Source organism: Odontesthes bonariensis, chromosome 12 (assembly GCF_027942865.1).
Source record: "Odontesthes bonariensis isolate fOdoBon6 chromosome 12, fOdoBon6.hap1, whole genome shotgun sequence".
NCBI lineage: Eukaryota > Metazoa > Chordata > Actinopteri > Atheriniformes > Atherinopsidae > Odontesthes > Odontesthes bonariensis.
The window spans coordinates 6,740,411-6,766,739 of NC_134517.1; the positions used below are offsets into that span (position 1 = coordinate 6,740,411).

At 42.2% G+C, this 26,329-nt stretch overlaps 3 protein-coding genes across 5 annotated transcripts in view; 1 reads left to right on the top strand and 2 right to left on the bottom strand.

Annotated features, from left to right (window-relative positions):
- On the bottom strand, nucleotides 1-16,298 carry mcm3ap (minichromosome maintenance complex component 3 associated protein). Its single transcript, XM_075478993.1, has 28 exons — nucleotides 14,401-16,298; nucleotides 13,698-13,945; nucleotides 13,089-13,170; nucleotides 12,800-12,953; nucleotides 12,477-12,676; nucleotides 12,248-12,387; nucleotides 11,664-11,861; nucleotides 11,227-11,495; nucleotides 10,898-11,060; nucleotides 9,948-10,105; nucleotides 9,586-9,812; nucleotides 9,095-9,351; nucleotides 8,905-9,005; nucleotides 8,681-8,812; nucleotides 8,356-8,469; nucleotides 8,046-8,198; nucleotides 7,698-7,895; nucleotides 6,420-6,488; nucleotides 6,205-6,339; nucleotides 4,779-4,923; nucleotides 4,114-4,378; nucleotides 3,869-3,966; nucleotides 2,453-2,843; nucleotides 2,054-2,344; nucleotides 1,801-1,927; nucleotides 883-1,068; nucleotides 641-791; nucleotides 1-425 (listed from the first exon to the last, which is right to left on the bottom strand). The coding sequence occupies exons 1-28, from the start codon at nucleotides 15,905-15,907 to the stop codon at nucleotides 258-260; spliced, it is 6,327 nt and encodes a 2,108-aa protein (XP_075335108.1). The 5' UTR covers nucleotides 15,908-16,298; the 3' UTR covers nucleotides 1-257.
- Nucleotides 16,290-18,457, top strand: ybey (ybeY metalloendoribonuclease). Its single transcript, XM_075478998.1, has 4 exons — nucleotides 16,290-16,868; nucleotides 17,026-17,157; nucleotides 17,393-17,461; nucleotides 18,076-18,457. Exons 1-4 carry the CDS (start codon nucleotides 16,659-16,661, stop codon nucleotides 18,169-18,171), a joined length of 507 nt encoding a protein of 168 aa, XP_075335113.1. The 5' UTR covers nucleotides 16,290-16,658; the 3' UTR covers nucleotides 18,172-18,457.
- usp37 (ubiquitin specific peptidase 37) overlaps nucleotides 18,421-26,329 on the bottom strand; it is a 21,193-nt gene continuing 13,284 nt past the window's right edge. For 2 of the 3 annotated variants that reach the window (XM_075478995.1, XM_075478994.1), the window contains exons 15-24: nucleotides 25,753-25,917; nucleotides 25,263-25,316; nucleotides 24,955-25,102; nucleotides 24,647-24,881; nucleotides 24,394-24,560; nucleotides 23,893-23,953; nucleotides 23,461-23,576; nucleotides 22,909-22,978; nucleotides 20,515-20,653; nucleotides 18,421-20,050 (exon numbers count right to left, since the gene is read on the bottom strand). In XM_075478995.1, the coding sequence (XP_075335110.1) occupies nucleotides 19,963-20,050; nucleotides 20,515-20,653; nucleotides 22,909-22,978; nucleotides 23,461-23,576; nucleotides 23,893-23,953; nucleotides 24,394-24,560; nucleotides 24,647-24,881; nucleotides 24,955-25,102; nucleotides 25,263-25,316; nucleotides 25,753-25,917 (1,243 nt within the window). In that variant the 3' untranslated portion in view covers nucleotides 18,421-19,962. The remainder of the gene's footprint in view (nucleotides 20,051-20,514; nucleotides 20,654-22,908; nucleotides 22,979-23,460; nucleotides 23,577-23,892; nucleotides 23,954-24,393; nucleotides 24,561-24,646; nucleotides 24,882-24,954; nucleotides 25,103-25,262; nucleotides 25,317-25,752; nucleotides 25,918-26,329) is intronic. The other variant, XM_075478996.1, reaches the window with a different exon arrangement.

The window sequence follows — 26,329 nt, forward strand, 5'->3', positions numbered from 1 at the left end:
TGCCACACTAACTGTGTACAGTTAGTGAGTAAAGAACTTTATTTCGCTTCTGCAAATACATAAAACATAAAACATAAACACACACACACTTGCACTGGATTTGGCTACGGTCGTACAACAGAATAATGTGAAATTACCTGCAGAGAGAACTTAGCATGTCACAGACAGAATATATTTCATAGTTGTCTCTCACTGCGGGCAGATGATTCGTTTATTCTAAAGGGTCACATTTACACACATTTCTCAGCCGTAGTTTGTCAGTCATCTACAATGCTCAGCAGACCATTCAGCTTCAGTTTACAGGCCAGCTCTTCCTCTTGGCTTGCTGAAATCTGTCGCTCCAGATCCATCAGTTGCCACGCCAAAGACACAGGAGGGCTCTTAAGCCATGCTGCTTTTTCCAGCAGCTCATCAACCTCTGCCTTCTGAGAAGTCAAGACAACGACAATTTATTATTTTTGCTGAGACGGCAAAAGTATAATGTAATCAATTGGATATGATGTGTAGCTTGAGTGTAGTTGAACAGGAATATGCCAAATCTGCTACCTTCACTATTTCTATTGGGAAGAATAGTTATTTGTAGAAAATCATAAATGGGGGGGGGGGGGGTCATTAAGAAAACTAAAAGATTGTGTTTTACCTGTGAGGCACCAGTCTCTTGAGTTTTGTCTGCGGACACACACTTCATGGTTGTAGGTACTGACAGCAGGGTGGAGGATGGAATGAAGAGTGGAATAGACAAGTGGTCCAAGGGGTCACCATCCAGCCAGCGCTGAAGCTGCTCCATGCTCCTGCAGAGGGGTGTTAAATATGACACAAACATCCAGCAGAATATTTCATACGCATGAAACCTAATCACCATCAGCAATGATGCAACTGTACCTCTTGCTTTCAGCCTTCTCTTCCTGTAAGCTATGGAGGACTTTGTGGGCCAGCAGCTCTTGTGCTGTTGGAGAATATGTGATGTCTAGTGGAGCCGTTGGTGACTCGACAGGCTCTGCCAGACTGTGGAACAACCTCTGTCTCAGAGACAGTCTGGATGATGGTGCACAGGAAGCTGCACTTGTGCTGAGGAGGGAAATTGAGCAAAAGGACTAAATGAACTGAATCCCTCCAAGGACACGATATGATTTTATACATGTATGTATATATTAGGGATGTGATTAGTCCAAAGGGCACACATGGTTGACTAATTGTTGTTTGAGGTAGGAGGAGACTCGTGTTTCACTATGCAGGGACGTTGAATTATTGTTTACAGCGCAGTTTCTGCCAGAGTTTGTACCGACAGCGGAAGCAACAAAACAAAGCGAAGCATGGCAGTATTTCACTCAACTGGACAACAAAGTCGAATGTACATTATGTGGGATGAAGCTAGCTTACCACTGTTCCACCCAGCGTAGTGAGAACTCGTTTACTAAACAGTCACAAAAATGTTGCACAAGCAAAAAGACCAGACGAAACAACAACGAAAAATAACTGGTTTTGTTGCAGCTAAACGCTTGTGACAAGCAAATGACAGGAACAGGTAACTGCTTTGGTGATTAATGTTAGTTTAATGATGATGTCTCAACTAATCAACTATAATTGGCTTGATTAGTCAACATAAAAAAAAAATTAAAAAAAATTTCACTTAAAATGCCCATCCCTAATATATAAATGCCTGATAAGACAATAAGTACATCTTAAAAAAATGTAAATGTAGCAGAAACTTTAAAAAGTCTAAGAAGACATCCTGCAACCAAATGTTTTACAGTTAATGAAAAGGTCTACAAGAATCAGGAAGCTTTTGGGGCTCCTTACTTCTCCTTCGGCTGCTTGTCTCTGTGCGTTTGTCTGACAGCCTGGTTCCATTCTTCAGGTGGCTCAAAGCCCTTCAGTGACTCTGAGGGGAAGTAAACCAGGATCTCCCCATCCTCCGTCACTGCATCTGAAAAAAACAGCACAAACAACTAAATATCCACTTCATTCTAAAGTAGGTCTAAATCATAAGCAGCATGAGTGGGGAATATGTACAAGTTTTTCTCCATAACTCTCTCTCTGGGAAAGAGCTCACCTTCACAGGTAGGTGGTCCAGGTATCTGCCAGTCTTTCAGCTTGTGGTCGACACATATAACCACAAAATCATCCCATGGAATTCGACTGAAGGCAGCATGTGCACTCTGCACTTCATCGCTACGGTTTGCAATGGCTGCCATGGAACCAGGGGCTCGGGTATGCTGTACCTTCAGCCGGACCCTTTCCAGAAGGTTCTCCAGCCGTGACATTAGGAGAGGCTGGCTGTTATGCGATGCAGGGATCATAGCAGCATAATGAGAGATGCAGGAGCAGAGTTCTGACCACGACTCTGTACAGAAATATTGAGATACTTCATTATGTTCATTTTGTTCACATCTATCACCAAACTAAGAAGCAACAGCTTTTGTCCACACAAAAATCTGTCTTGGTCACTTACCTGATGCACATTGCTGCTCCCACTTTGGCAGCTGCAGGCTGAGAATGGCTTTACGCAGCCAGGCCAGATGATGAGAAGAGTTCCAGGCCAGATGGGGGACAAAGTCACGGGTATCAGGCAGGCAGAATTCACTTGGTGGCCATGAGAGTGAGCAAAGATCCTGAGAGGCAACTTTGTCAGAAACGTGAGCCAGGACAGCATTGTAGAGCTGGATGACAGAGGCTGGGTCCTGAGATGGAAGTTGGGCAGCAGCTCGCTCCTGCCGGTGGGCGTAAACTCTGGGACTGAATTCACGACTCAAACTGGCCTCAATGAGCTGCACCAAGGTTTGGCATGAGAGTGGAAAGGGTGGCGGAGCACGGGACATCAGCCAACACATAGCCTGTCTTAACTAGGGACACGCAGCACAACAGGTGGTAGAGAAGACAGAGAAGATCAGGAGCTGACACTCACCCTTCTTAAACTAGAGCGGTTCTAAGGTGATTCTATATAGAAGCAGCTAAGAAGGCAAGGCAAGTTTATTTGTATAGCACAATTCAACAACAAGGCGATTCAAAGTGCTTTACAGATACATTAAAACAGTAGAAATAAAAAGCATGATTTAAATTTTAAACAAAAAAGAAATAAATAAGAACAATAGATATAATCAGTAGTTAAAATGTGATTATGTTTTGAAACTCAAGCTTCAGATTTGGAGCTTTATTCAAATGCAGCTGAAAATAGGTGTGTCTTCAACCTGGACTTAAATACACTGAGTGTTTCAGCTGATCTGAGGCTTTCTGGGAGTTTGTTCCAGACACGTGGAGCATAGAAGCTGAATGCAGCTTCTCCATGTCTGGTTCTGACTGGGAACTGATAAAAGAACGGATCCAGAAGACCTGAGGGGTCTGGAAGGTTCATACTGGGTCAGGAGGTCATTGATGTATTTTGGTCCTAGACCATTCAAAGCTTTATAGACCAGCATCAGAACTTTAAAGTCTATCCTCTGATGGACAGGCAGCCAGTGTAAAGACCTCAGAGCTGGACTGATGTGGTCCACTTTTTTGGTCTTAGTGGAAACAGTTTGGAAGCAGCTGGTTTGGTTTGCCACAACCAGAGAGGAACCAACGAACCAACCTTGCCATTAGGTTTCCTTAAACACCTCTTCCAATACAACTTCCCTATAATGTATTTTGAGTTTCTGTAGCAGGGACAGTTCATCTACAAATATCACAGTTAGTTTAATTTTTCCCAGCAAAAAAAAAAACATGTTTTAATATCACCAGTCTAATTTATCAATGCTGTCCTTAAAGAACAGCAAGTATTTTTGTCGTGTGAACAAGCTCTGTAATGCCAACTGGAACTTAAAAAAAGGCTGAGTGGTCCCACTGTGGAGAGGACAAGGTTTGTTTCTGTGTGTACGCGAGTGTGTTGTACCTGTTCGGATCCCTGCAGGTCACTTGTGGTCTCAGGTATGAAGAAGAATGTGTACTCTGATATTAGCCCTTCCTTCATCAGAGTGTGGAGCATGAGGACTAAGAGACAAAAGCCAATTACAAAAATAATTCACATTTAACACGTTTTGTCAAAAATTCACAAACCTATAAACACATATCGGAATACCCCGAGTTGTGTTTATACTGGTTACCATTACTTAAATTATTGCAGTTTTCATCAGTTACCTTCTTCAAGTTTCTGTTCATCGACAAAACCAACATTGGGCCCTGGCACCAGAAGAACAAGAGGCAGTGGGCAGTGCCAGGTGTTAGCTTGCTGCAGCTGTTTGAGCTGAAGTAAAGCTGACAGCAGAGGTACATCCTGCTCCTCCTGCCCAGACATTGGTGTACGCAGCGCAGGGAGCAACATCATGAGGGCTCCTGTCCCCTGAAGTTCGGAAGAGTCCTCAACTTTGGACAGGTTGTCTTCAGTCAGAGGGCCTCGGGACGCCTGAATGACAGCAAGGAAAGAACAACATTTTAAACAGATTCAGGACAGGAAAAAAAAAAAGAAAAAAAAAAAGAGCTACTACATTACAGAAGTACCGTAGAAGTGATTCTGCCCTAGTTAGAAAAAAGGTAGAGGTTGAAAAAAGTTTTATTTTTTTGTACATTCTTTAATTATAATTCTTCTTCACCCCTTTCAAATTATTATTCTTTAAAAAGCCTTTAACTTAGCCTTAAGAATATGCCATAATGCATTTCAATAAGCCCACACTTAGTGCACCAATATGTGACAAATACATCATCAAGCTTACACCTCCTGTAATATCACTTCACAATTATTCTGAAACAAGATCATGTTTTCCATCTCCCAGCTACGTATGTGACAATTCCCTGTTTGATCTAACCTTGACGGTAATGTAGACTTTCTGAGTTTGCCGTTCTTTCTCCTGCAGCATGTTGGTGACACACAGTGTCTGCAGTATGCCATGAGGCTTCTCCTCTGACCCAGTGTCACCACCAAGTTTCACCTCCAGCCAGTCTGACAGGATCCTGAAAAACAGACAGGACACATTGAACCAGTGTTAAAATTTGCTTTGTTCTTAGACAGTATGAATTCATATTCTGTATTTTACTAAATAATCTAGGTTCCTAGTTTTGTACTTTTCCACTGCTCATATAAACTCAATGTATGTCCAAGACTTCAAGGTGACATAGCGGGACTAAATAACTGGGTCAGATAAAGAGTCTGGGAAAGCAGATGCAAGCTTAAAGAAGCATTCACACACACACACACTGTTTGGCTTATCCAAAGAACATGACGAAGACGGTGTTGAACCTGCTCATGTCCAATTATACTCTGTCGAGATCCATCCATTATCTTCCGCTTGTCCGGGGATCGGGTCGCGGGGGCAGCAGCTTAAGCAGAGAAACCCAGACGTCCCTGTCCCCGGCCACTTCCTCCAGCTCTTCTGGGGGGACCCCGAGGCGTTCCCAGGCCAGCCGAGAAACATAGTCTCTCCAACGTGTCCTGGGTCTTCCCCGGGGCCTCTTCCCAGTGGGACGGGCCCGGAACACCTCACCAGGGAGGCGTCCAGGAGGCATCCTAACCAGATGCCCGAGCCACCTCATCTGACTCCTCTCGATGCGGAGGAGCAGCGGTTCTACACCGAGCCTCTCACCCTATCTCTAAGGGAGAGCCCAGACACCCTGCGGAGGAAACTCATTTGGGCCGCTTGTATTCGCGATCTCGTTCTTTCGGTCACTACCCACAGCTCGTGACCATAGGTGAGGATAGGAACATAGATTGACCGGTAAATCGAGAGCTTCGCCTTCTGGCTCAGCTCCTTCTTCACCACGACGGGCCGGTGCAGAGCCCGCATCACTGCAGACGCCGCACCGATCCGCCTATCAATCTCCTGCTCCATTCGTCCCTCACTCGTGAACAAGACCCCGAGATACTTGAACTCCTCCACTTGGGCAAGGATCTCATTCCCGACCCGGAGAGGGCATTCCACCCTTTTCCGGCCGAAGACCATGGTCTCAGATTTGGAGATATAAATATGAAATGTTTCCGGAAATCGGGGCTCGGTCTGACGGATTTCCTGCGAGAGCTCTGTCCCTCCGAGCCCAGCGCTGCTATACTTCACGTGACCACCAATAAATACTTTATTTAACTTGAGATTTCTCCGGCTTGTTCTTGAGCTTCCAATGAAAGAATCAAGCTAACACCAGCTTAAAGGTTAAAGGGTGCAGTAAGTACAGCATGTCATTATGAAAGGACAGTCAACGCAAGCTTTTCAAAACGATAAAACTCTCCAAAATGATGCTCACCTGTCTGCCAGGCTGGCGACACTTTCGTGGTCACTGGGTAAAAGCAGCAGAGCTTTCCAATAGGTCCGGTCATATGCAGAGTGGATATTTTCTGTCACCAGTGTTGGAAGATCAAGTGGAGCCCATGCAGACTCCCTGAAAGCAACACCACAAACATGTCAAAGCGCTGCTTTGTGAAAAGGATCGCTAATTGAATGAACATAACTGGGACTTACTCAAGCAGCTGCTGATAATAGTAGTGGACTCTCATCTGGTGGATTGCTTCTCGTTTCATTTTCAACAACCTAAACGAGACAGAAAACACTTTTCACTGGTGCTCACTCCTGACCAAAAGAAACACCATTTACTACCTGAGGTTAGCCACGTAGGCTCACCACTGGGGTTCCGCAAGGTTCCGTCTTGGGTCCTCTTCTTTTCTCTCTCTACACATCTCTTGGTTCTATCATCCACTCTCATAACTTTTCCTACCACTGCTATGCAGATGACACCCAGCTGATTCTGTCTTTTGCCCCTTCTGACACCCAAGTGGAGGCATTGCTGCGTGCCTGGCAGACATCTCGGGGTGGATGTCGATGCACCACCTTAACCTCAACCTGGACAAGATGGAGCTGGTGTTTCTCCCGGGGAAGGGCTACCCGTTCCGAGACCTGGCCATCACCATGGATGACTCCATGGTGACGTCAACTCGGACTGTGAGGAATCTGGGTGTGACCCTGGACGACCAACTGTCGTTCTCGACAAACATCGCATCAGTGACCCGTTCCTGCCGATTCCTCCTCTACAACATCCGGAGGATTCGCCCCTTCCTCACCGACAAGGCAGCGCTCGTCTGGTGTTCAACCTCCCCAAGTTCTCCCACACGACTCCCCTTCTTCGCTCTCTACACTGGCTCCCTGTAGCTGCTCGCATCCAGTTTAAGACTCTGGTGCTAGCCTACAGGGCAGTGGAAGGAACAGCTCCTTCATACCTCCAGGCTGTGGTCAAGCCCTACACCCCTGCCCGACCACTTCGCTCTGCGGCTTCCAGGCGGCTGGCTGCCCCGTCACTCAGCGGTCCCTGCGCACGATCGACACAGTCACGGCTTTTCTCTGTTCTGGCACCCCGATGGTGGAACGTTCTCCTGACTGATGTCAGGACAGCTGAGTCGCTGGCCATCTTTCGTCGCAGGCTAAAAACCCATCTCTTCAGGAAACACTACCCAGATCCTCTTAGGACATCACCCGTTTCGTCCTAGCTTCTTACGCACTTATTTGTTTCCTAAATTGTCTTTATTTTCTAAATTGTCTTCCCATTTGTCTAGGTACCTAACTTACTGCACTTACTCTAGCACTAGTTATGCTCTTAGCTGTTTGGTTTCAGAAGGAAATGCACTTATGATTTCTTGTGACCTGAAGTTCTTTTGCCTACCAATGTGGAACACACTTATTGTAAGTCGCTTTGGATAAAAGCGTCTGCAAAATGACCGTAATGTAATGTAATGAGGGTAAACAAACCTGGTGCTGGACAATGCCAATGTGCCAGCGTTTCCCAGGTTGACCAACCCACGGGCCAGATCTGCCATGGAGGGCTGAGCAGGGGCACTGGGAGCGAGAGCCTTCAGTTTGAAGCGAGTGTCAACGCAGCAAGGAGCTGCAGGAAAACCTCGCATCTGTCGCTTCAGCTGACGACGAACCGCCACTACATCACGCCACCTGTTAAAGAGGAAAATGGAAGTTAGAGATCAACTAGGAAAGAATATTTAACATGGAGCCTATCACAGTTCAAGTGGCACACTCAAATGTTGTTAAACATGTCAAACTGAACAGCAACATACATTTCTTGCATACTCTTTTCGTTGGTACCTTTTAATATACTTGTGGATACATTGTAACTGAGCTTCAAGGATGTCCTCCACCAACATAGCAATGTCTGTACTCAAAGTCTCTTCAATTAGACTGGTGCAGACCTCCTCTGTGCATCGAGCCACACGTTTGGCTTTCTCATTGACTGCCTCCCTGATAAAGGAATAAGACAAACGTCCATTTAAATTGAGTGGATAGTAAGTGTGTCACTTGAAGACAGAGTGCATAGTGATATGCCTTTTTACCAATAGCATTTCAGTATTATTTTAAGAAAGTTCAATCATTTTTACATGAGCTATTGAGATCTTACTGAATCTCAGAGGAGACCGTCTCCTGTATGGTCTCATCCAGCACTTCATGGATGATCTCTGCGGAGAGAGAGCAGCTGAACTCAGCCAGGAAGGCCTCGTGCTCCTGCATCCTCCTGACACACAAGCCACACAGGAAAGGAAACGTGAGGGAAATGTCAAAAATTGGCTTTTAATGTGCAAGAGGCGGTCATCGTGGTGGCAGAATATCACACAAAATTAGTTGGCGGAGTGCTTTTGATGTTCAAAGTTTTGTGTAGGGGCAGAAAATGAATTCCCCTTTCCCAGGGTAAAACAGTATTACAAACAGGCTCTCATCAGACCGACCTTGCTTCTTCAAGCTTGCGCTTTTCTTGTGCAACACGCTCTTGCTCCAACTTGATCTCATTGGAGGAAATCTCCTGCAACATCTGTTCCAAAACCTCACTCACCAGTGACTCCACCTGCACACCACTCTCCCTTCAAAGGAAACAGGACAGGAAATGAAATGGTAATCAATGGGACTCCACTGCCTCCAACATAGAGTCATCAGATTCACAATATAAACTTACGCAAGAGCTGTTATGGCATAGCTAGCGCCAGCATCAGCCACCTCCCTCACTGCTGCTTCAACCACCTCTTCTATCACACAGTCAAGTTCAGCCACAATGTCCTGAATTGGGAATGGGGAAAGCATGATTACCTTGCAAAAAAAAAAAAAAAAAAGTTAATCTGAGTGTTTAGCAGAGAGATTGTCCCTACCTCATCAGCGTACACTAGCTGAGGTTTTGGCAGAGGCGGCGGTGGTTGGACAGGCCCAGGTTGAGAGATTGGTTGGAACAGCTGCAGGGAGTCTGCTGGTTGGGCCGGAGGACGGTATGGCTCACTGGGCTCTCCTCTCTCAGTTGGAACAGCTGGAGGTAGCGCAAACGCAGAGGGAGCATCCGCCTTGACCAACACAAACGGAGTTGCCATATCGATGCTGGGTGGTGCTGTAACCTCCACACTGGCAGCAACAGCTAAGACAAAGATGGAAAGCATTAGCTCCTATTTATTCAGTTAATTAGTTCATTTAAGCAGGGCTTCAACTGAAATTATACAAGTCAAAGTTGAATCTTATATTGGTCTTGAAAATTCAAGAAAAAAAAGTTTCTCAAGAAACACACAAACAGTCTTTATGAGATGCGTTTACGTAAATCCTGCTTTAAAAAAATATTTTTGAGGGTAAAGAGCATTAACGTGGAGCCAATAACCTTTATTGTAGCTTGCAGTGGGCTCAGCCAGTGAGTCCTCTCCTCCACGGTATTTATTCTGAGAGTCAAAACTACAGACGGGGATGTGGTGAGGAGGGTTCGTCAGAGGGCCTCCATTCACCACCTGCCCAACCAGCACCATTTTCTTTGCGAGGATCACCTCTGACTTCTTCTGGGACAGGGGGAGTTCTGGTTCCTGAAAGGCTATTTGACTCAGCTCCACCACACTGCAAAATCACAAGTTTGTGAAGTGTACAAAAAGAAAATCGGCATATTTCTGTTTCTCATCAGCTGAGGTTCAATACAATGATCCCTTTCTGTTGAAATGATTTAAGTGAGACACCAGCAGCATCGTCACTGACCCGTCGTTAACGTTGAGTCCGTATTGCTGGACGAAGTCGACTGCTTCTGCAGTGTTTTGGAACATTAGCATTCGAACCACATCGTCAACTGGAAATGGTGTCGATCGTTTACCCACAGTGTGAGCCAGGTTTAGGGTCTTCAGTGCTTTAGCTCTGACCTATATAAAAACATGTTTAACACAAGAGAAGGATAACATCACATATAGAGCGCACATTTGTTAAAGAGAACACATTTTAGTTGTGATGAACCTCAGAAATGCACAGTCAAGACACAGACCTGCAACGCTCAGTCGATTAAATGATTAGTTCAATGGTATTTTTCACCAAATGTAGACATTTTCAAATCCAGGTTAAAAACATTTCTTTTCTCATGTGTCTATTCTTGAAATCTGCACGATATCTTTATTTATCTGGACTGTTGCTTGTTTTTAAATTCATTTAAATTATTTTATTTGTTTCTCTTTATATTCTTTTATGTATTTTTAATGCTTCTTCCACTCCCTGCTGCAATGCTTTTATTTTATGTAAAGCACTTTGAATTGTTTTGTACATGAAATGTGCTATACAAATAAATTTGATTTGATATGATTTTGAATGAAAATTAATTTACAACAATTCTCATTGATATTTCCGATATTTTAAAAAATAAACATAAAAATTCTCATAACTTTCTCAAATCTAACAATTTGTGGACCTAATTTGTTTCCAAATCTCTTACAGCTTTGAGAAGCTGAGATTAATATTTTTCCACATTCTCTCTGACTAATAATCTAACAATTTCTTTTTCATACAATAAAATCAGCTTATTAACTTTTTTGTACTACTTAATTTATCATCTCCACATTCGTGTTTGGATTAGATTCAAAAAGAAAAATGAACAGTGGCATTTTGTTTCTATCAACCAACCATATCAATAATAAGTGTTAATACACTGCAAGTTAGTCTCTGACCTGATTGAAGTATCTGTGCAAGAGGCAGCTGGCGAGATAAGAGGCTCCTTTCACCAGCTTGAAGAAGCGCACAAAGTTGTTGCTGCTGACGGCAGCAAAAGCTTTAACTGCAAACTTCACCTCAGGGGAGTTGCGCACCTCATCACGGAAGTGCTGCACCTCGCTGTGTGGACATTAAGTGTTAGTCGCTTATGCACAAACTGAGATACAACCTGCAGTGAATGCAGAAAACTCACAGGTAGCAGCTGAAGACACCAAACCAACTTCAAATATAAAACATATTCTGAGCATAAACTGAGTATTTCTGTATGTGTGTCTCCCCGACTCACCGCAGGATGTCACCGTCATTGAGTCTCAGCAGCACATTATACTGACGGAACTCAGCCTCACTGGGGCAAAAGGTTTGATGCGTTGCCAGGTCCTCGTACATTTCCTTCAGACTCTGCAGGCACTTTGTCATGTTCTCGTTGTTGATTTTAGCGTCAAATGATGACATATGCTCTTCGCAGAGGTGGTGGGCACAGTGCACGTGGAAACGTGTGCACTTTTCAATGAGTGACACCGTGTGAGGGCAGCATAGGCGCTGCTGGGTAATGTCCTGATGGTATGACAGAGGAGAGAGAGTCACACTCCAACACATGTGTTGTACCTCTTCAAAAGAATGACTGGACTGGGAAAGTGGTGAGCCTGAAATACTTTCCATATTGCTTTTGAAAAAGAAACAACACATTACAAAAAGCAACAGAGCTGTGTTTTCCGCCTTTACCTTGCGAATGCCACGAGTCCTGTTCCACACAAAGTCATACCAGTCCCGGTAGTTGTTTTCCCTTTGATCCATGATCTGAGTCACCAAGTAGTCCATGGTCATGCTGAGAACAGGCAGGGGGCGCAGCTCATGGGGCAGGGGCTCCTCTTGATCGGCCGATGAGCGGCTGTACTCCTTGATGGCTGCCGAGGGATCCACCTACGCAGGGACAGGAGGTTTGTCGTCAGAGTCCTTCCTCTCTTAAAAGCCCTGTGAAGCTTCCACTTAAAGCATTGTTATTTGCCCATATCTATTTAGCTTCAATATACATTTTATTATTCAATATTCAGTATAGGCTGAATAACAGACATAAGAACAATGTGGTCTGATGCCACATATTGTTTTCATATGCAAATTAATCCCAACAAACCATAAATCTATCTAGATGGTTAGAAATAGGAAATTTCTTTTTGTGCACCATGGCTTTGAAGAGGAGGTCCTACCATAAAATGATCTCTGAATGTGTCTAAAAGAATCCTATGAATTCCTCATAGATATAATCCAACATCTTACAATACTGACACAACTAAAGAGGAGGAAATTACCATCTCCGTGTTGGGGATAACCTCGAATATGCTGAGCTGCTTCCGCGTTTCCCTCATGTACCTCTCCTTCTCTGGACACATGTCAGGACACGTCCCCACAAAAACACTTGACAGATCCAGGTCTGTCCGCTTGGGTCGACCTGTGGGGACAAATACACACAACTGTGATGTTGATCACATTCTCAACCCTGTCGATGGCTGCAGCAGACTGAAGTGAGAGCCTTTTCACCTTGACGCAAGATCTTGTCTCTCTGCTCCAGGAAACGGTATTTCTCCTCCGCAGTCTCAGCCACCTGGCCAATGAGGTAGAGAAGGGAGGAGGAGATGGGGACAGGGCGCTCCAGACTCTGGGTCTCGGTGCTGATCTCTTTCTGGGGCTCCAAGTCAAACTGCAGCATCTTGACTGGGGATGACTTCCTGACTGGAGAACTGACAGAAAAGACAAGATGTTAGGGTGCCACAGTGCTGCAATTACTTTTTTTTTTACACCGTGATGGCACTGCTCTTAAAGTCACATATCAAATACTCTCTAATATTTCCAAATTGTGTTACCTTTGGCTGAAGATGAGTGAGCCACTGAGCACTGCAGGTCTGAGTGTAGGCCTTCTGAGTGGGGAGGAAGCGGCCATGGACTCTGCAACTTCCTGATTTTCTCCTTCTGCCTCCTCCTTTCCTGCTGCAGGTCTGTTCCCTTTGTCCCTAGGACCTGATCCACAAAATAAAACAAATCTCCAAATAATCAAATTAATCAAAGCAAAAATGAAATTAATCAAGCAAAAACCCAAAGTTTTTCACTGGCCAACATTTAATTATTCATAGAGCGTCCATAGCTTGCACTTACTCTGCTTCTTTTTATGCCACAAAAGGAGGAGCTCATGTCTATGGAGGACTTTGCCTTTCTTCTTGGCTTTTGCAGCGGCTGCCTGAAGGAGATGAAATTCGATAAAGAGAAAAAGCAAAATCATATTAAGATTGTGAGAGGAAAAGATTCCTAAAGACCTATTTTTTAGTTAAATATATGCCTAGAAGACATCTAAATGACCCATAGATGTCTGGGCTAAAACTGGGATTAATTTGGTTAAAAAGGGAAACTTGACCAGATATCTAGGCTTTTGCATTTAGGCCAGATTTGAAAGGAACTGGCTATATGAATAGAATTCACCCACTTGGAAAATTCACTTAAGACCTTCATCTTATGGGGGGGGGGTTGTTCCTATATAGTAAAGTATAGCACCACCACACCTTCATATTAATTTTGAGGTGAAATTCTATTTTTACAGTATCTAAAGCAGTAATTCCTGAACCATTCTTAAAACACTGACAATTTCTTATATATATATATATTTTCTGTCTCAATAATCATTTTGGGGTTCAATTTAATAATAATAAAAAAAAGCCAGAGTAAGAGAGACTTGCTTATATTGACGAAAAATTAACAGAGGCAACTCACATGGTCGTGAAAGTATACCATGGCCACATTCTTAGCAGGCCGGCAGAAGACCTTGTGGAGTTTACCAAAACGAGCAAAGTGTTTCTCGATCACGTCCTTTTTGTTGAGGGTTGGAGGCACATTCCTGCACTGGATGGTGGTGAGGTCATTGGGAGACATGCCACTCAAGCTGTCCAAGCTCTCCCTGCGTACACCACGACTCAAAGGGGTCACTCCTTCAGCCTTTGGGTCAGGAGTAATAGCTGAATCTAGAGGATAATGTAATTAATTTATCTCAACAGTGCAAACTATCTTATTTTGTGCCAAATATGTAGGATTCTCTATGGATCAATACTATTCTGTTTTTCATAGTAGGAGCAAAGCTGAACAAAACAAATTTATGAACATTTGATCCTTTCCACTATAGTTATTTAAACAAAAAAAAAAAAAACAAGGTTTATGAGTTTGTTTATATATTATATTTTAGGTTAAATGTGGAGATACTTCAAGTAACTCCATCACTTAAAATTAACTAATCTGTGATCTGAAAGATTGATAAACCATAAAATTTGTTGATCAAATGTAACTTTAACCATTCACCCGGTTAAGGTTTCAGTCATATGTAGTCTGTATGTATTATACATTTTTTTTTAAATGTTCACAATTAACTTTAATGCATGATTTTAAGGCAGATAATGCTCAGCGTATACCATTTGTATCTCACCTGACTCTTCAGATTTTTCCAACACATCTCTGCTTGGCAGCTGCATGGCAGGTGGTGTAGCAGACAGGTCATCACGCTGAGCTTGGACTTCTTCCCTATCCATTGCCTGCTTCTGAACCTCCTTTGTGACCTCTCGCTTCATTGGGTTTGTGCGATCTCTACGAATACCGCTTAGTGCCCGGGTAAATAAGCTCCCAGGCAGGCCACGGGATCTTATTAGAGGCCTCTTTGAAGGATGTCTTGGTGAATCTGCTCCAGGTGGATCACTCTCCTCAGCTGTTGGTTTCTCCAGCCCTGAGCTAGAAACTGTTAGATCATCCTTGCGCTTGGTGCCCTTGATAAATCGTCCAAATACATTTGTATCTCCTTGGCCTACAAGGGTACTCCCTTTATCGTCAGTGCTAGTATCTGCTTTAGCTTTGGTCTCACCAAAAACTGAGGGCTGACCAAAACTAGCTCCAACTGATAAGACTCCTGACTGAACCTGGTGGGTCTTGGCTGAAAAATTGAAAGATGATGGGGTTGTGGGCTCTGTGGTGGAAGTTGTGGTGCAGGAGCTGGAAGGGGCAGCTGGCTGAGAAAAGGTGAACTGAAGAGTGTTAGTTGCACCGCTGCCATTCCCAGTTGGTGGATCATTTTGAATGGAAATGGAGGGGGCTGCAGTCGGTTCTGAGAAATTGAAGCCCAGTGGCCCAGACTGAGATTGACCGGCAGTCAATAGAGAAAAGCTAGTTGTGGTGGTGGTGCTACTAATGGTGTTGGAACTTGTCTGGAGCCCAGTGCCACCAAAAGTTGAGCTAGACAATAAAGAAGTTTGGGGGTTATTTGGCTCAGGGCTTGCACTGAAGATGGGTTTGAAAAGAGCCTCATTGGCTGGCTTGAAACTGAACTCTGATGAACCAAATGCTCTGCTCTGGGTCACGTTCTGGGTTGTCCCAAATACAGTGGGGGGGGCACTGGTAGAGGATGGTTGTCCAAACGGAGATTGTCCAAAATTAAGTGGCTGAGACTGCCCAAGGGTAGTGGTGGAACCTGTAGCCATCTGAGAGTTCCCAAAGGTAGAGGACTGCTGGCTAAACACAGCTGGTTGTTTGCCAAATCCTGCAGCCTGGTCAAATGCAGAGGATTGCCCAAATGCAGGTGTCTGCGCAAAACCCAATCCCTGATTCTTTCCAAAACCTGGAGTTGTACTACTACTAAAACTTGAGCTACTCATTCCTGATGATGGCTGTCCAAATGCTGGATGCTGGCTCATAACAGGGAGTGACGGTAGCTGGGCTGGCGTCTGTCCGAAAGCTGGGGCTTGTCCAAAGATGTTACTTCCATGAGATGCAGGTTGACTCATAACTGACGTCTGTCCAAACAAGGATGATTGAAAAAAACCCATACCTTGGGCCTGAGTACTGGAACTCTGCTGTCCAAATGATTGGAATAAACCAGTCTTCATGGTGCTGGTTGGAGCTTGGAAAGCTCCTTGAGGACTGCCAAATGGATTGGATGGATTCATGGCGCAAATATTACCGAATGTTCAGTATTTTGTTTTGAATTAAACAAATGTCACTGGAGCTCTTGAGCCGGGATCTGATAACACCATTATTCACAAGTTTCGGTTAAAAAGTTTCAATATAATACGAATACGAGGACAAACAAAAATGCATAGCTCGGCCGCTTAGCATAGGCTAACACCCCAAGCAGTGACAAAGTTTCTTCGAAAAGTTTTCTTGTTCTTATTTAGGTTTCGATACTCACGGAATTAAATGGTTTCCTCAGATATAAGAGTGGATTATACTACGTTAATAGGTTAAAAAATGTCCACCTTTCAGTTCGTCTTCGCTATATTGTTTTACTGGATAAACAAATTTTCTAACATCCGGTTCCGGTCCGATGAATGTAAGTGCCCGCTCAAAAGAAAACTCCGTTCCGCGTGTGTCATGGTCATTCGAAGAGGTTCGGAACTAACAGGCAAGCCGTCGTTTTCATTAAGTGACGTAAAGTGATTAATTTTATCAGCCTTTTTATCACATACAAAACCAAGATAAAAAAAAAAACGTACATTGTTTGTTTTTGGGAGAGTGTCTGTTCAAGTGTCACCTTGAATTCTGCCGACCCTCAATGACTGAACATCACTAGCGGCTAACGCAAACCTTTCTCTTAAAACCTGCCGCCACAGTTGTGTCGTAGTTGGGGTCGGATTGAACGTTTACTTATGTGTCAGCATTTTTTGACAGCCGTGTTCTGTTACCACGTCAAGTTTTGAAATGGGAGTCGTCCTGCGGAATCTCCAGAAGGTGGTACCTCTTCGGCGCGCGAGACTGCGAAAAGATATTGACACTCTGAGACATATACTGGGCATCCAGAAATTTGATTTGGGTATTATTTGCGTTGACAACCACAGGATTCAGCAAATTAATCACATTTACAGAAAGAAAAATGTGCCAACGGATGTTCTCTCGTTTCCATTCTACGAGGTAAATATTACTGCATACACAAATATGACGAAGAACTAAAAAGTGAACAAACGACCAGTTTCTCTAAGGTGTTCAATAAATTGCTTTGATATGTGTTACTCTATGGGATGATTAAATCTATCATATATTTAAAGAGCGACTTCTGTGTGTTTTCCAGGACCTGAGACCTGGTAAACTGCCTTCCCCCCTTCACAGAGATGAACTGAACCTTGGGGACATTTTCCTTGGCGTGGAGTTTATTATGAAGCAGTGTCGGGACGAATCTGTTGAACTGCACGGTGCTCTTACAGTGAGTGGTCATTGCATTACTGTTTCTCATGTCATGTGTTTCACCTACAATATAGTCAGTTAATTGACCAATTGTCAGTTTAAAAAAAAGGGAAGCCGTTTATGATTTTAAATTAAACACTAATTGGTGTTTCAACTAAATGATTGCACCTGGAACACCTATACGTGTCCAAATTTATTGTGTATATTATTTAATTAGTTGGCATTGTGTCATGGTTTTCCGGTTGCCTCCTTAGGTTGTCACTGCACATGGCATCTGTCACCTGTTGGGCTACAGACACGAGACAGATGAGGAATGGGCAGAGGTTTGTGTAGTGGACTCTTGATGATCAGTTATATTTTGCCAAATAACTTCCACTTACATGCTTATATGTGTCCTAATAAATTCTTCTTCCCTCCTCTGCCACACTTGATCTCATATGTTTTTCCTTTTAAGCAATGAGACATTTCAAATATGTGTAGGAGAACTATATATTTTATTAAAAAAATCATGTTTGTGTATTTCTAGCAGTGAACTTCCACCCCACTTGTTACGATTTACAGGACTATGTTCTTTAGTTTGAATGATAGTGATAAATCCCAAAGCAGGTTATTGTCATCAATGGTAATTGTGACATTTTCTTAAAATTACTAATATTTTTTACATTTACGGGACCTGTCCTTTTTGTGTGTGTTTGTTTTCTTTTTCTTCTCTGTTTTGCCGAGCTTTTTGGTATCTGCCGTTTAAACAAATTTCTGTTCTTGAGCATCGTAGTCACAATATAAGTTCAAGTAAAAAAACGTTGGTCCAACAACTGTTTTAAATCTGAATTGTTTAATGGCTTGTTTATATTCAAACTGAACATGTGAACCTCACTCATTGAAATCAAGGATCATCTGTTGTTGTTAAACAATGATAGATTATGTAATTTGCTTACAGATGCTGCAGAGGGAAAGTTACATTTTAAGTGAGTACAGCAGACTCACAGGCCGACATCTGGAGCCACTGATGAAGAGATGCAACCAAGATAGGTGACATTGGTTGCAACCCACTGACTTCAGTTGAACACTGCACTAATTGTTTTGAAATGTCCTGGCAGACTAGTTTTATTAAATAGTATAGTTCATAAATCTAAAATCGCAAATCTAAAATGACTGCTCTTTTATCTGCAATCAACATTTCCTGCTGTTATTTTAGAACTTGAAGTATATCACCTGCAGTTTGACTGTGGATTTCCATCTGAAACACTGAATGTGTGTGAAAAAAAGACAAAAAAAATGTCTGTTCACTATAATTTTTTTATTAAAATCTGTTTTAGGAAGAGTCAGTCATGTATGAAGGGTAGAAAAAGCAGTTCATTCTCACTTCGCAAAAACATTTACCCTCTTTACACCGCATTCAAGACAGGATGTGAAGAAGAGCACAGGGTGTCAGACACGTAAAATGGAAATGGGCAATTTTTGCCTGATGTTCCGAGTTAGGTCATTTTGCATCGGCAGACTGTACTTCAATGGATTCCACTAATAATAATGCACACTTCCTAAATACCCAAATACATACGCCTGGGTCATTTATCGTATTTGGTCTACACTGAGTTTTATAACGATAATGCTTTATTATGCAAATTTGAGAAAATGTGGTGGGTTAGAACTAATGCTGCACATCAACAATGGAATATTTAAGTGCGATTTCATTGTTAAATTCTTAAAAAGTAATACAGCTATTGTCTGGTAGTGGAACCAGTGTAAAGTATTCCAACATATTCCATTCTATAAACAAACATACCTGACAGGAACTACATGAACACACTTAGCCAGGGTCTATGGTGTTAAATACTGTGTAGTGGCCCTAGGTATGGGAACATAAAATATATTATGCTTTAAGTAGCTTGCCTGGTGGTCTAGTAGTAACTTTTGCTTGTGGCTTATCTCAGGTTAATTAAGACAAACAAACCCTATAGTAATTCATAGAAAAATCTGTTGGCTTTTTATAGAGGAACATCTGACGTGCACATTAAGGACTGACAAACATTCAGAAACAACAAGGTTGTGCACCTTTTAAAGTAAAGCTTGTACACATATCTATAAAAGTTTTCTTAGGAGGCACAAGGTCAAACCCCAAAAGAATAACATGGGCTCAACTGAGAAAAGCTCAGTAACTAACAGATTTCTTTCAGATACCTTAAAATATAGAAATAACCCGCCCCACACACACACACACAAGTCAAACACAAAGAAACAAGTGATAAATCATCCACACCATCCAAAAGCTGATCTGAACTGGCCACTTTGCGCCATGACATAAATATTGCACCAAATGTACCCGCTAAATATAGCAACCCTCTAACTCTATAATAGCTTATACTCCAACATAGAATATATCTTTATTTAGTTTCTACGAGAAATAAAGGGTCTGCAAACATACAATCCACGCAGCACCAGTAGCATCTGGTATTTGATCATTTTTAAGTCAAAGTCTGTTTGAAGAATTGTAATAAACAAAAAATAAACCTTTACAAAACAGCTGATAAAATCATAGCAAAGAAAAACTTCAGCTCCAAAAACATGGAGACAGAATTTGATCCACTGAACATTTAACTGCATTTTCAATATCTTAAAGAGTCTTTAACAGTTTAACACCTGCATCGGTATGAACAGGTGTTCTTGTAGCCTGGCATTTAGAGATTTGCAGAGGCTAAAGAAGCGTCGAAGAGGACCACAAAAGGACGGCAATCAGTAGTACAGAAGGTTGTTCACAGGACAGCTTCATCTACTCTGGATCAGCTGTAAGTCTGAGTGCATGTGTGGCTGTTCAAAGATGCAGAGCTCAGAGGGGCTGCAGGACATTCCTCCCTGCCTCTGAAGTGCTGGTCGCTCCAGATCTCTCCATGTCAGACAGCTGCTCAAACACATCTCTGGGGACACAGAACAGAAATTAAAAAAAAAAAAAAAACAGTCGAGTTTCTAGTGTTGTTCTTTAATTCACCTTAAAAGATGTGAACAAGTAAAGGTTAATGAAAACTGTTGAACTTGAAGAAAACTTCCACAGATGGACAAAAAAAGTTCATATGCTTGCTTAAGTTGGTTTTCCACTCTTTCCATTAAGATTTCATACGCATTGGTGAAATGGAAACGCTTCCAAATTGCATCTGACCTGGCAGATAACAAGGAGAACTACTTCTACGGAATTCCAACCATTACCAATGTAGCCTATACCTCCACCCTTTGATGACTTAATGCACACTTTAAACCAGTCAATGGAAACGTGTCTGATTTGGCCCAATTGGATACCAGTAGTTTTGTTATGTGTACATAATATATACACTACACAACCTGGCAGCTTCTCATGTACAAACATGGGATTGATCTGCCAACTCACTTGTGCATGTAGAAGAAGATGTATCCACTCCGGTCACGGTCTCGCTGGACGGCTGCCTCCTGTGTGCGCGACACATCCAGGTCGTTGTAAGTCAGCCACGACTGCTTCTTCATGTCATAAACGTCACTGATATAATGACCTGGGGTGAGATAATAAAGTTTTTAAGTGTCGAGTGAAAAGGTAAATTAATCATTACAAGCAACTTTAGCCTATATTCAGAAAGGTATATGGACATGATCCTTCTTCCCAGATTATGAGGTGGCTGTGCAATGTTACAAACCAGCAGATTTTGAATCGACCTTAATAATACCATGTATGGGAAATTCTTTTCAAGGCATGGGGAAAAAAGTAATTATGTTGAGTCATTGTTGTGGACAGAAATGACCTTTTGTAAAGTTCTTTGTTGTTGAAGAAGCCTCTGACTGAACACACCGCGTTGTTTGATCACTGTTTTGTTGAGGGTGTTGAAAGTCATCTTTTATTGAGCAACTTTTGCATTATTTATTACATAATCAGTTCCAGGGGCTCCAGACCAGTCCCCAGAGCCGAGCCAGCTACCTTGATCAGTTTGTTCAATTTCTTTTGAGTCACTCGCTCTGATGCTGCTGCCTCAATAGATGGCTACAAAACTTAGTGCACTATCCACCTCCTCTTTTTTGCTTTTAACACTGAAGGACCTAAGCTTCTTAAAGAATTACAGTCTGCTCTGTCCCTTCCAGCAGACAGCTTCAGTGGTGCAATTCCAGCTCAGTTTGTTGTCCAGGTGAACATTCAGATATCTGTAATCTTCCACCACCACTGCCATCTCTTCTCCCAGGATAGAAATAGTGTTTGGCATATTCCTGATCCTCCTAAAATCCACAATCATTTCAATTGTCTTGTTTGCATGATTGATTGAAACATGATTACATTGATTGTTGCCACTCCTTGCCACATAGTGGTTACAATGCATGTACTGAACCCCTCGTCCATCACTGATACACCAAACAACTGCAGAGTTGTCTGAGGATTTCTGGAGAAGACAGGACTCGGAGTTGTACTGGAAGTCTGAGGTGTACAGCGTGAAGAGAAATAGTAGGAGAACTGTTGCCCGCGATGCTTCTGTGCTGCTGATAATCTTCTCAGACCCACAACCCTCTCCAACTCTGGTCTGTCTGTAGTCAATAATCCTGGTGCTTGTGGAGGCACCAATCTATATATTTTTTAAGAACTTCTCTTAAGACCATCTCCTCAAACTGTTTCTGATTACAGATTGCTGCTGAATGATGGCTGTAGAGGTGGAGGAAAGTAATACCACACTATGCTGTGAATAAATCCATCCCATAAAAAACAAAGCAATTGTATATCCAATGGATTTCTATTCTCGACTCCATTATCTACTCAAAAGCATTCCTCAAAGCACCCATGTCCTCGCTCCATAAGAATATTCCACTACAACAAGAGCTGAAGTGCATAATCACCCCAGCTATTGCCATCTTTATGCATGGAGTCTATTTTTTTTGCTAGACTAGTTTGCTTATCAAGTTCAAAATCATTTTGGAATGTCATATACACCTAATTTCAGAGCAGTACTGCTTTCCACTAATCTGTTGGCAACTGGACATGTCGGTGTCATGTATGAATTACTCCCCTGATACTTTTCTTTAACATTTTGCATGACAGTATGACTAGCCTTAAGCTATTAGCATATAAATCTCACTTTCACACAACACAAGTCTGAGCTCGTTGTGTCTCATTAATAGACATACAATTAATTTGACATATGATCAGCTGTTCTGATGAATCTCACACATTGCACACAATGTCCACAGGGCCAAATGAACAAGAGAAAATTACTTTGAAGCTTTTGAGCTGCAGCTGAAGCTTCTGCTCTAAGTCTTAATTATATAAATGTACTTTGAACTAATCCCATTCACCTCCATTTTGTTTATCCCAATGAAACAATGACAGTATAGGCAACATAACATCATAAAAGAATAAAGAAATAAAAGCGCTTGCAGAGTTGTTGTAGAGAGACTCATCTCACATACAGCATTGTTAACGTAGATTGTGCTCTCAGGTGGAGTGAAAGACCATATTTTTCTCTTGTTGATAACTATACATGTGAAAGTAGGGCTAATAAGAGAAAATTGCTATTTTCATATGTTTTTAATGCACTGCCGGTGTGTTTAACACAATCACAGCAAGCTCAGTACACTAATATGAATTGTTATATGATACAAGAAAACTTTCTGTCACTGTATCAGACATAACTTAATACAGCCATGAGGAACACTATCATTAAAGGGAAGAATGCCTGAACGCTATCAATGTGACCCATCTCAAAATTGTTTAAGTATTAAAAGAGTGTTAATCCACCTCAACAAAATGGCAAATACACAAGCAAAAGCTCACCAGAGGAGGAGCTGCTCCCAATGTGACTGACAACGCTGATAAGTCTGTAAGAGTTGGCCAAGTCTCCAGTCTGTGGATTAAAGTGCATAAACAGGTTGCTGGAAATGACAAGCCACCTCATCCCTCAAGTGTAGTCAGACTGACTACCAACAAATGCACGATATCAACACAATAGCTTTTACACACAAATCAATCAATGAAATCAGATCTGTTAAGGCGTGTTAATTGTTTCAAATACCATTGTGGGACTTTCATTAAAAAAATTTTAACAGCTCTAAAATGCCTGATTAAATAACTTAAATAGACTTTGCGTCACTGATCAGAGTTCAGCTTGCACATCTAACAATGTTCAAATGTATAGAACATACTGGATATGATTAGTACAGCTCGAGCCTATAAGTAAAAATGCTGAGGCATACTATTTGTTTAGATAAAAACAGTGGTTTTATCTAATTGTAGAAGTAAGTCAGCTATTAGTATTTTAATGATAATATATAACTCATTGTGTTTAAAATTCCTGGGCCATGTTATATGGCAACAGTAGGGGAGTACCTCAGCGTTTCTCTTCAGGTTCTCCGTTTCTGCTTCAGTGTATTCCATGTCCAGCACGTCCTCATTTCCAGAATCATCATCTGAGCACAGCAGCTCGGGCAGAGAGTTGTTAAACTCTATTAGGGAAAAAGGGGATTTATATATTGGCATAGAGTGTTAATAGCGCTGCGAGTCAGATTAAAAAGTCAAATGAACATTTGTTGATGAAAAGATGACAGCGAATCATGAGACCAAACTGCACTGAATTTGTGAGATAACATCTCTAAATATCCAATTACATTTCTAGCTTACTGGCTGTTCTCATATGACAGATGATTTTGTGCAGATGGTACCCATCATAGAACAAATTAAAAAAAAAAGATGTTTTGGCCTAAGAGTTTCAAAGGCCAGCAGCTAAATGTGCAAGTGGCTTTTTTCTTTTTTTTTCCATACCTTGCAGGCTGAGCTCAGTGGCCCTCTTGAGATCATCATCCTCTTTCATTTCCTGGGCTTCCTATATGGGGAGAGGTGAGAACAAAGGATTAAATTACTGACATTTGAAGTAAGAAATTAAAAATAACTCTTTGTGGCATGAACACTCAGGTCTATTGGGTGCTCAAAATGTGCTTGCCTATAAGAATGCATACTTAAATGTAGTCAATGACAACTTTGGGCTTATCATTTAAAAGACCCAGGTCAAGGTTTATTTTTACTTTTACTTAATACTGATTAAGATGAAGGCCAAGTCTATAACTGACAATGAAAGCTGAAGGATTAAACTCTCATAACTCTCATGTATTCCTAATCTCTTAAAAGGCAGAGATAAGTTTTGGCAGACATTAATGATTCTATCAAGTATCCCAGAAAACCCACAGTAAAAGCTAGAAACAAGATCTAAAATGCACTTTAGGTCTGAAAGGGTTCGGGCAGATTCCACATGGGTTCCGTTCTTACATGTTCCTGGAGGCTCTGGGCCAGAGCCTGTTGCAACTCCTGTTCTTCCCTCTCCTGATCCAAACTATACTGTTGGACCCAGTCCAATTCCCCTTGCTGCTGCACACCCTCTGGAGTCTGGTTCTCCTTGTTTTCATCCATGGTCAAATCCAGAGAATCTAGCACATCTACACAATACCAAAAATGAACAAAAATCAACTAACATAGTGCAGAAAACCCATTCATAAAGTGTCTTAACCTAATTCTGGAATACCTGCAGACTGTTTGTTGTCGGTTTCCACCAGATCTGTACGATAGGCCAAGTCATGGACATCCGAGTCCCCAAACCCCGTGTCAGGGCTGCTCGTTGGCTCATCTTCAAGGGTAGCTGGTGCAGAGAGCGCCGCTTCCTGACGACTCATCTCCAAAACAGCAGCCAGCATTTCATCATCATTTATGCCACTAAAATCGGCTGAGTCCATTGTTGCTCCCCTCTGAAAACATTTAAACTATATAACACCAGTATAAACCAAAAAAGGAGAGGGATAAAAAAAATGTTAAGATACATGAGGAAGTGCTCACCTCTTCTGGGCGGTCGTCGCCTTCAGGGAGACAGCTGCTAATGCGTCGCTTGCGGCTTCCATTCACCTTTCTGTTCGGCTCCTCTTCACAGTCGGAATCCAAAAGGACAGAGGTGCAACTACTGTTGGCCACTTTCCCACCAGTCCTCCTACATAGTCACATGTTCAATGATAAAAGTTACTTACTCATTTATTCGAAGAGGCCAAATAAGAGAGCAGATCACAGCAATTTAAAAGTCCTCACATTTCCCTTTTAACAAGTCTAAATTAAATGATAGTTTTCTCTGTTGAACTTCTTGCGGAACTCACCGAAGAGGTGCTGTGGAGGAGTTGATTGACTGTGATGTTTTAAGTGTTCTGGACCTTTAAAACAAAACAAACAAAAAAAAAGTCTATGAATCATGAGCTGTTATTAAATCTGTGGTGTGTAGACATCAACCGATGACCAACCAAACTGCTGTCATACACAAACATTCATGCTGTCCGCAGTAAGTGGAATTCCACTGGACATCCAATGTATCCCCCTACCAGGGTGTCAAAAGTGTGAATGATTTTACCTTTGTTTTAGTATCTGATACAGCTGTCAATTCCCCGATTAACTGTTTTTTTTCCTGTTACTGACCACAGATTATTCAGTGTTCAAACTTTTGCTCTTGGCCCTTAAAATAAATTGTATTTGATGTCTTTCCTTTTCTAAGAAGTACATGTACAAGTACACCCAACAGATCAAATGTAGTTACACAGTGCGACTTATTTCCAACCCACAAATTTTATTCAAATGCATCTCACAAATGCTTACACAGAGGCTTGGGAACTCCAACCGAGACTGATGGGGGGTCTTGTGGATTCAGTGCAGTGCGATAGCAAGGTCAGGTATCGGGGGATCACCACCTGCTGGCCTAGTTTGCTGTTCAGGGATAGCTGAGCATTAAAGCTGTACCGTTTCAGGTGTAGGATGAGCACTCTATGAGAGGTAAAGACATCAGAAATCATCACAACCAGTCTTATTACATTTTTTATTTACAAAAAAATTACTCATTGTGATTTTATTTGTGGCTGACCAGCATTCCAAATGATATCTGAATCATAGTGGGCTTAGTGGGTAGTGGTGCAACGGATCATAATTGATCCGTGATCCGAACGGATTTCTCTCTACGGTTCGGTACGTACGTGGTCCGTGGATTGGTTGACGAAATAAATAAATAAATAAATAAATAAATAAGGAGGCGTGTTTATGTATCATAAAGTTGCATGTATGGGCACATTTTGGCTTCCCTGTCACATACAATGATGATGGACGAAGGGTGGTGGATAAAACAATTACGGTATGTCTGCATTGTGGCACGAGAAATCCATATGAGAGTGGAAATACATCC

Coding starts and splice junctions, on each gene's coding strand:
- ybey (XM_075478998.1), top strand. CDS start 16,659: ATGGGAGTCGTCCTGCGGAATCTCCAGAAGGTGGTACCTCTTCGGCGC. Junction 16,869..17,025: donor TCTCGTTTCCATTCTACGAG/GTAAATATTACT, acceptor TGTGTTTTCCAG/GACCTGAGACCTGGTAAACT. Junction 17,158..17,392: donor AACTGCACGGTGCTCTTACA/GTGAGTGGTCAT, acceptor TTGCCTCCTTAG/GTTGTCACTGCACATGGCAT.
- mcm3ap (XM_075478993.1), bottom strand. CDS start 15,907: ATGAATCCATCCAATCCATTTGGCAGTCCTCAAGGAGCTTTCCAAGCT. Junction 12,388..12,476: donor AGACAAGATCTTGCGTCAAG/GTGAAAAGGCTC, acceptor TTGTCCCCACAG/GTCGACCCAAGCGGACAGAC. Junction 6,340..6,419: donor TATTATCAGCAGCTGCTTGA/GTAAGTCCCAGT, acceptor TGTTGCTTTCAG/GGAGTCTGCATGGGCTCCAC.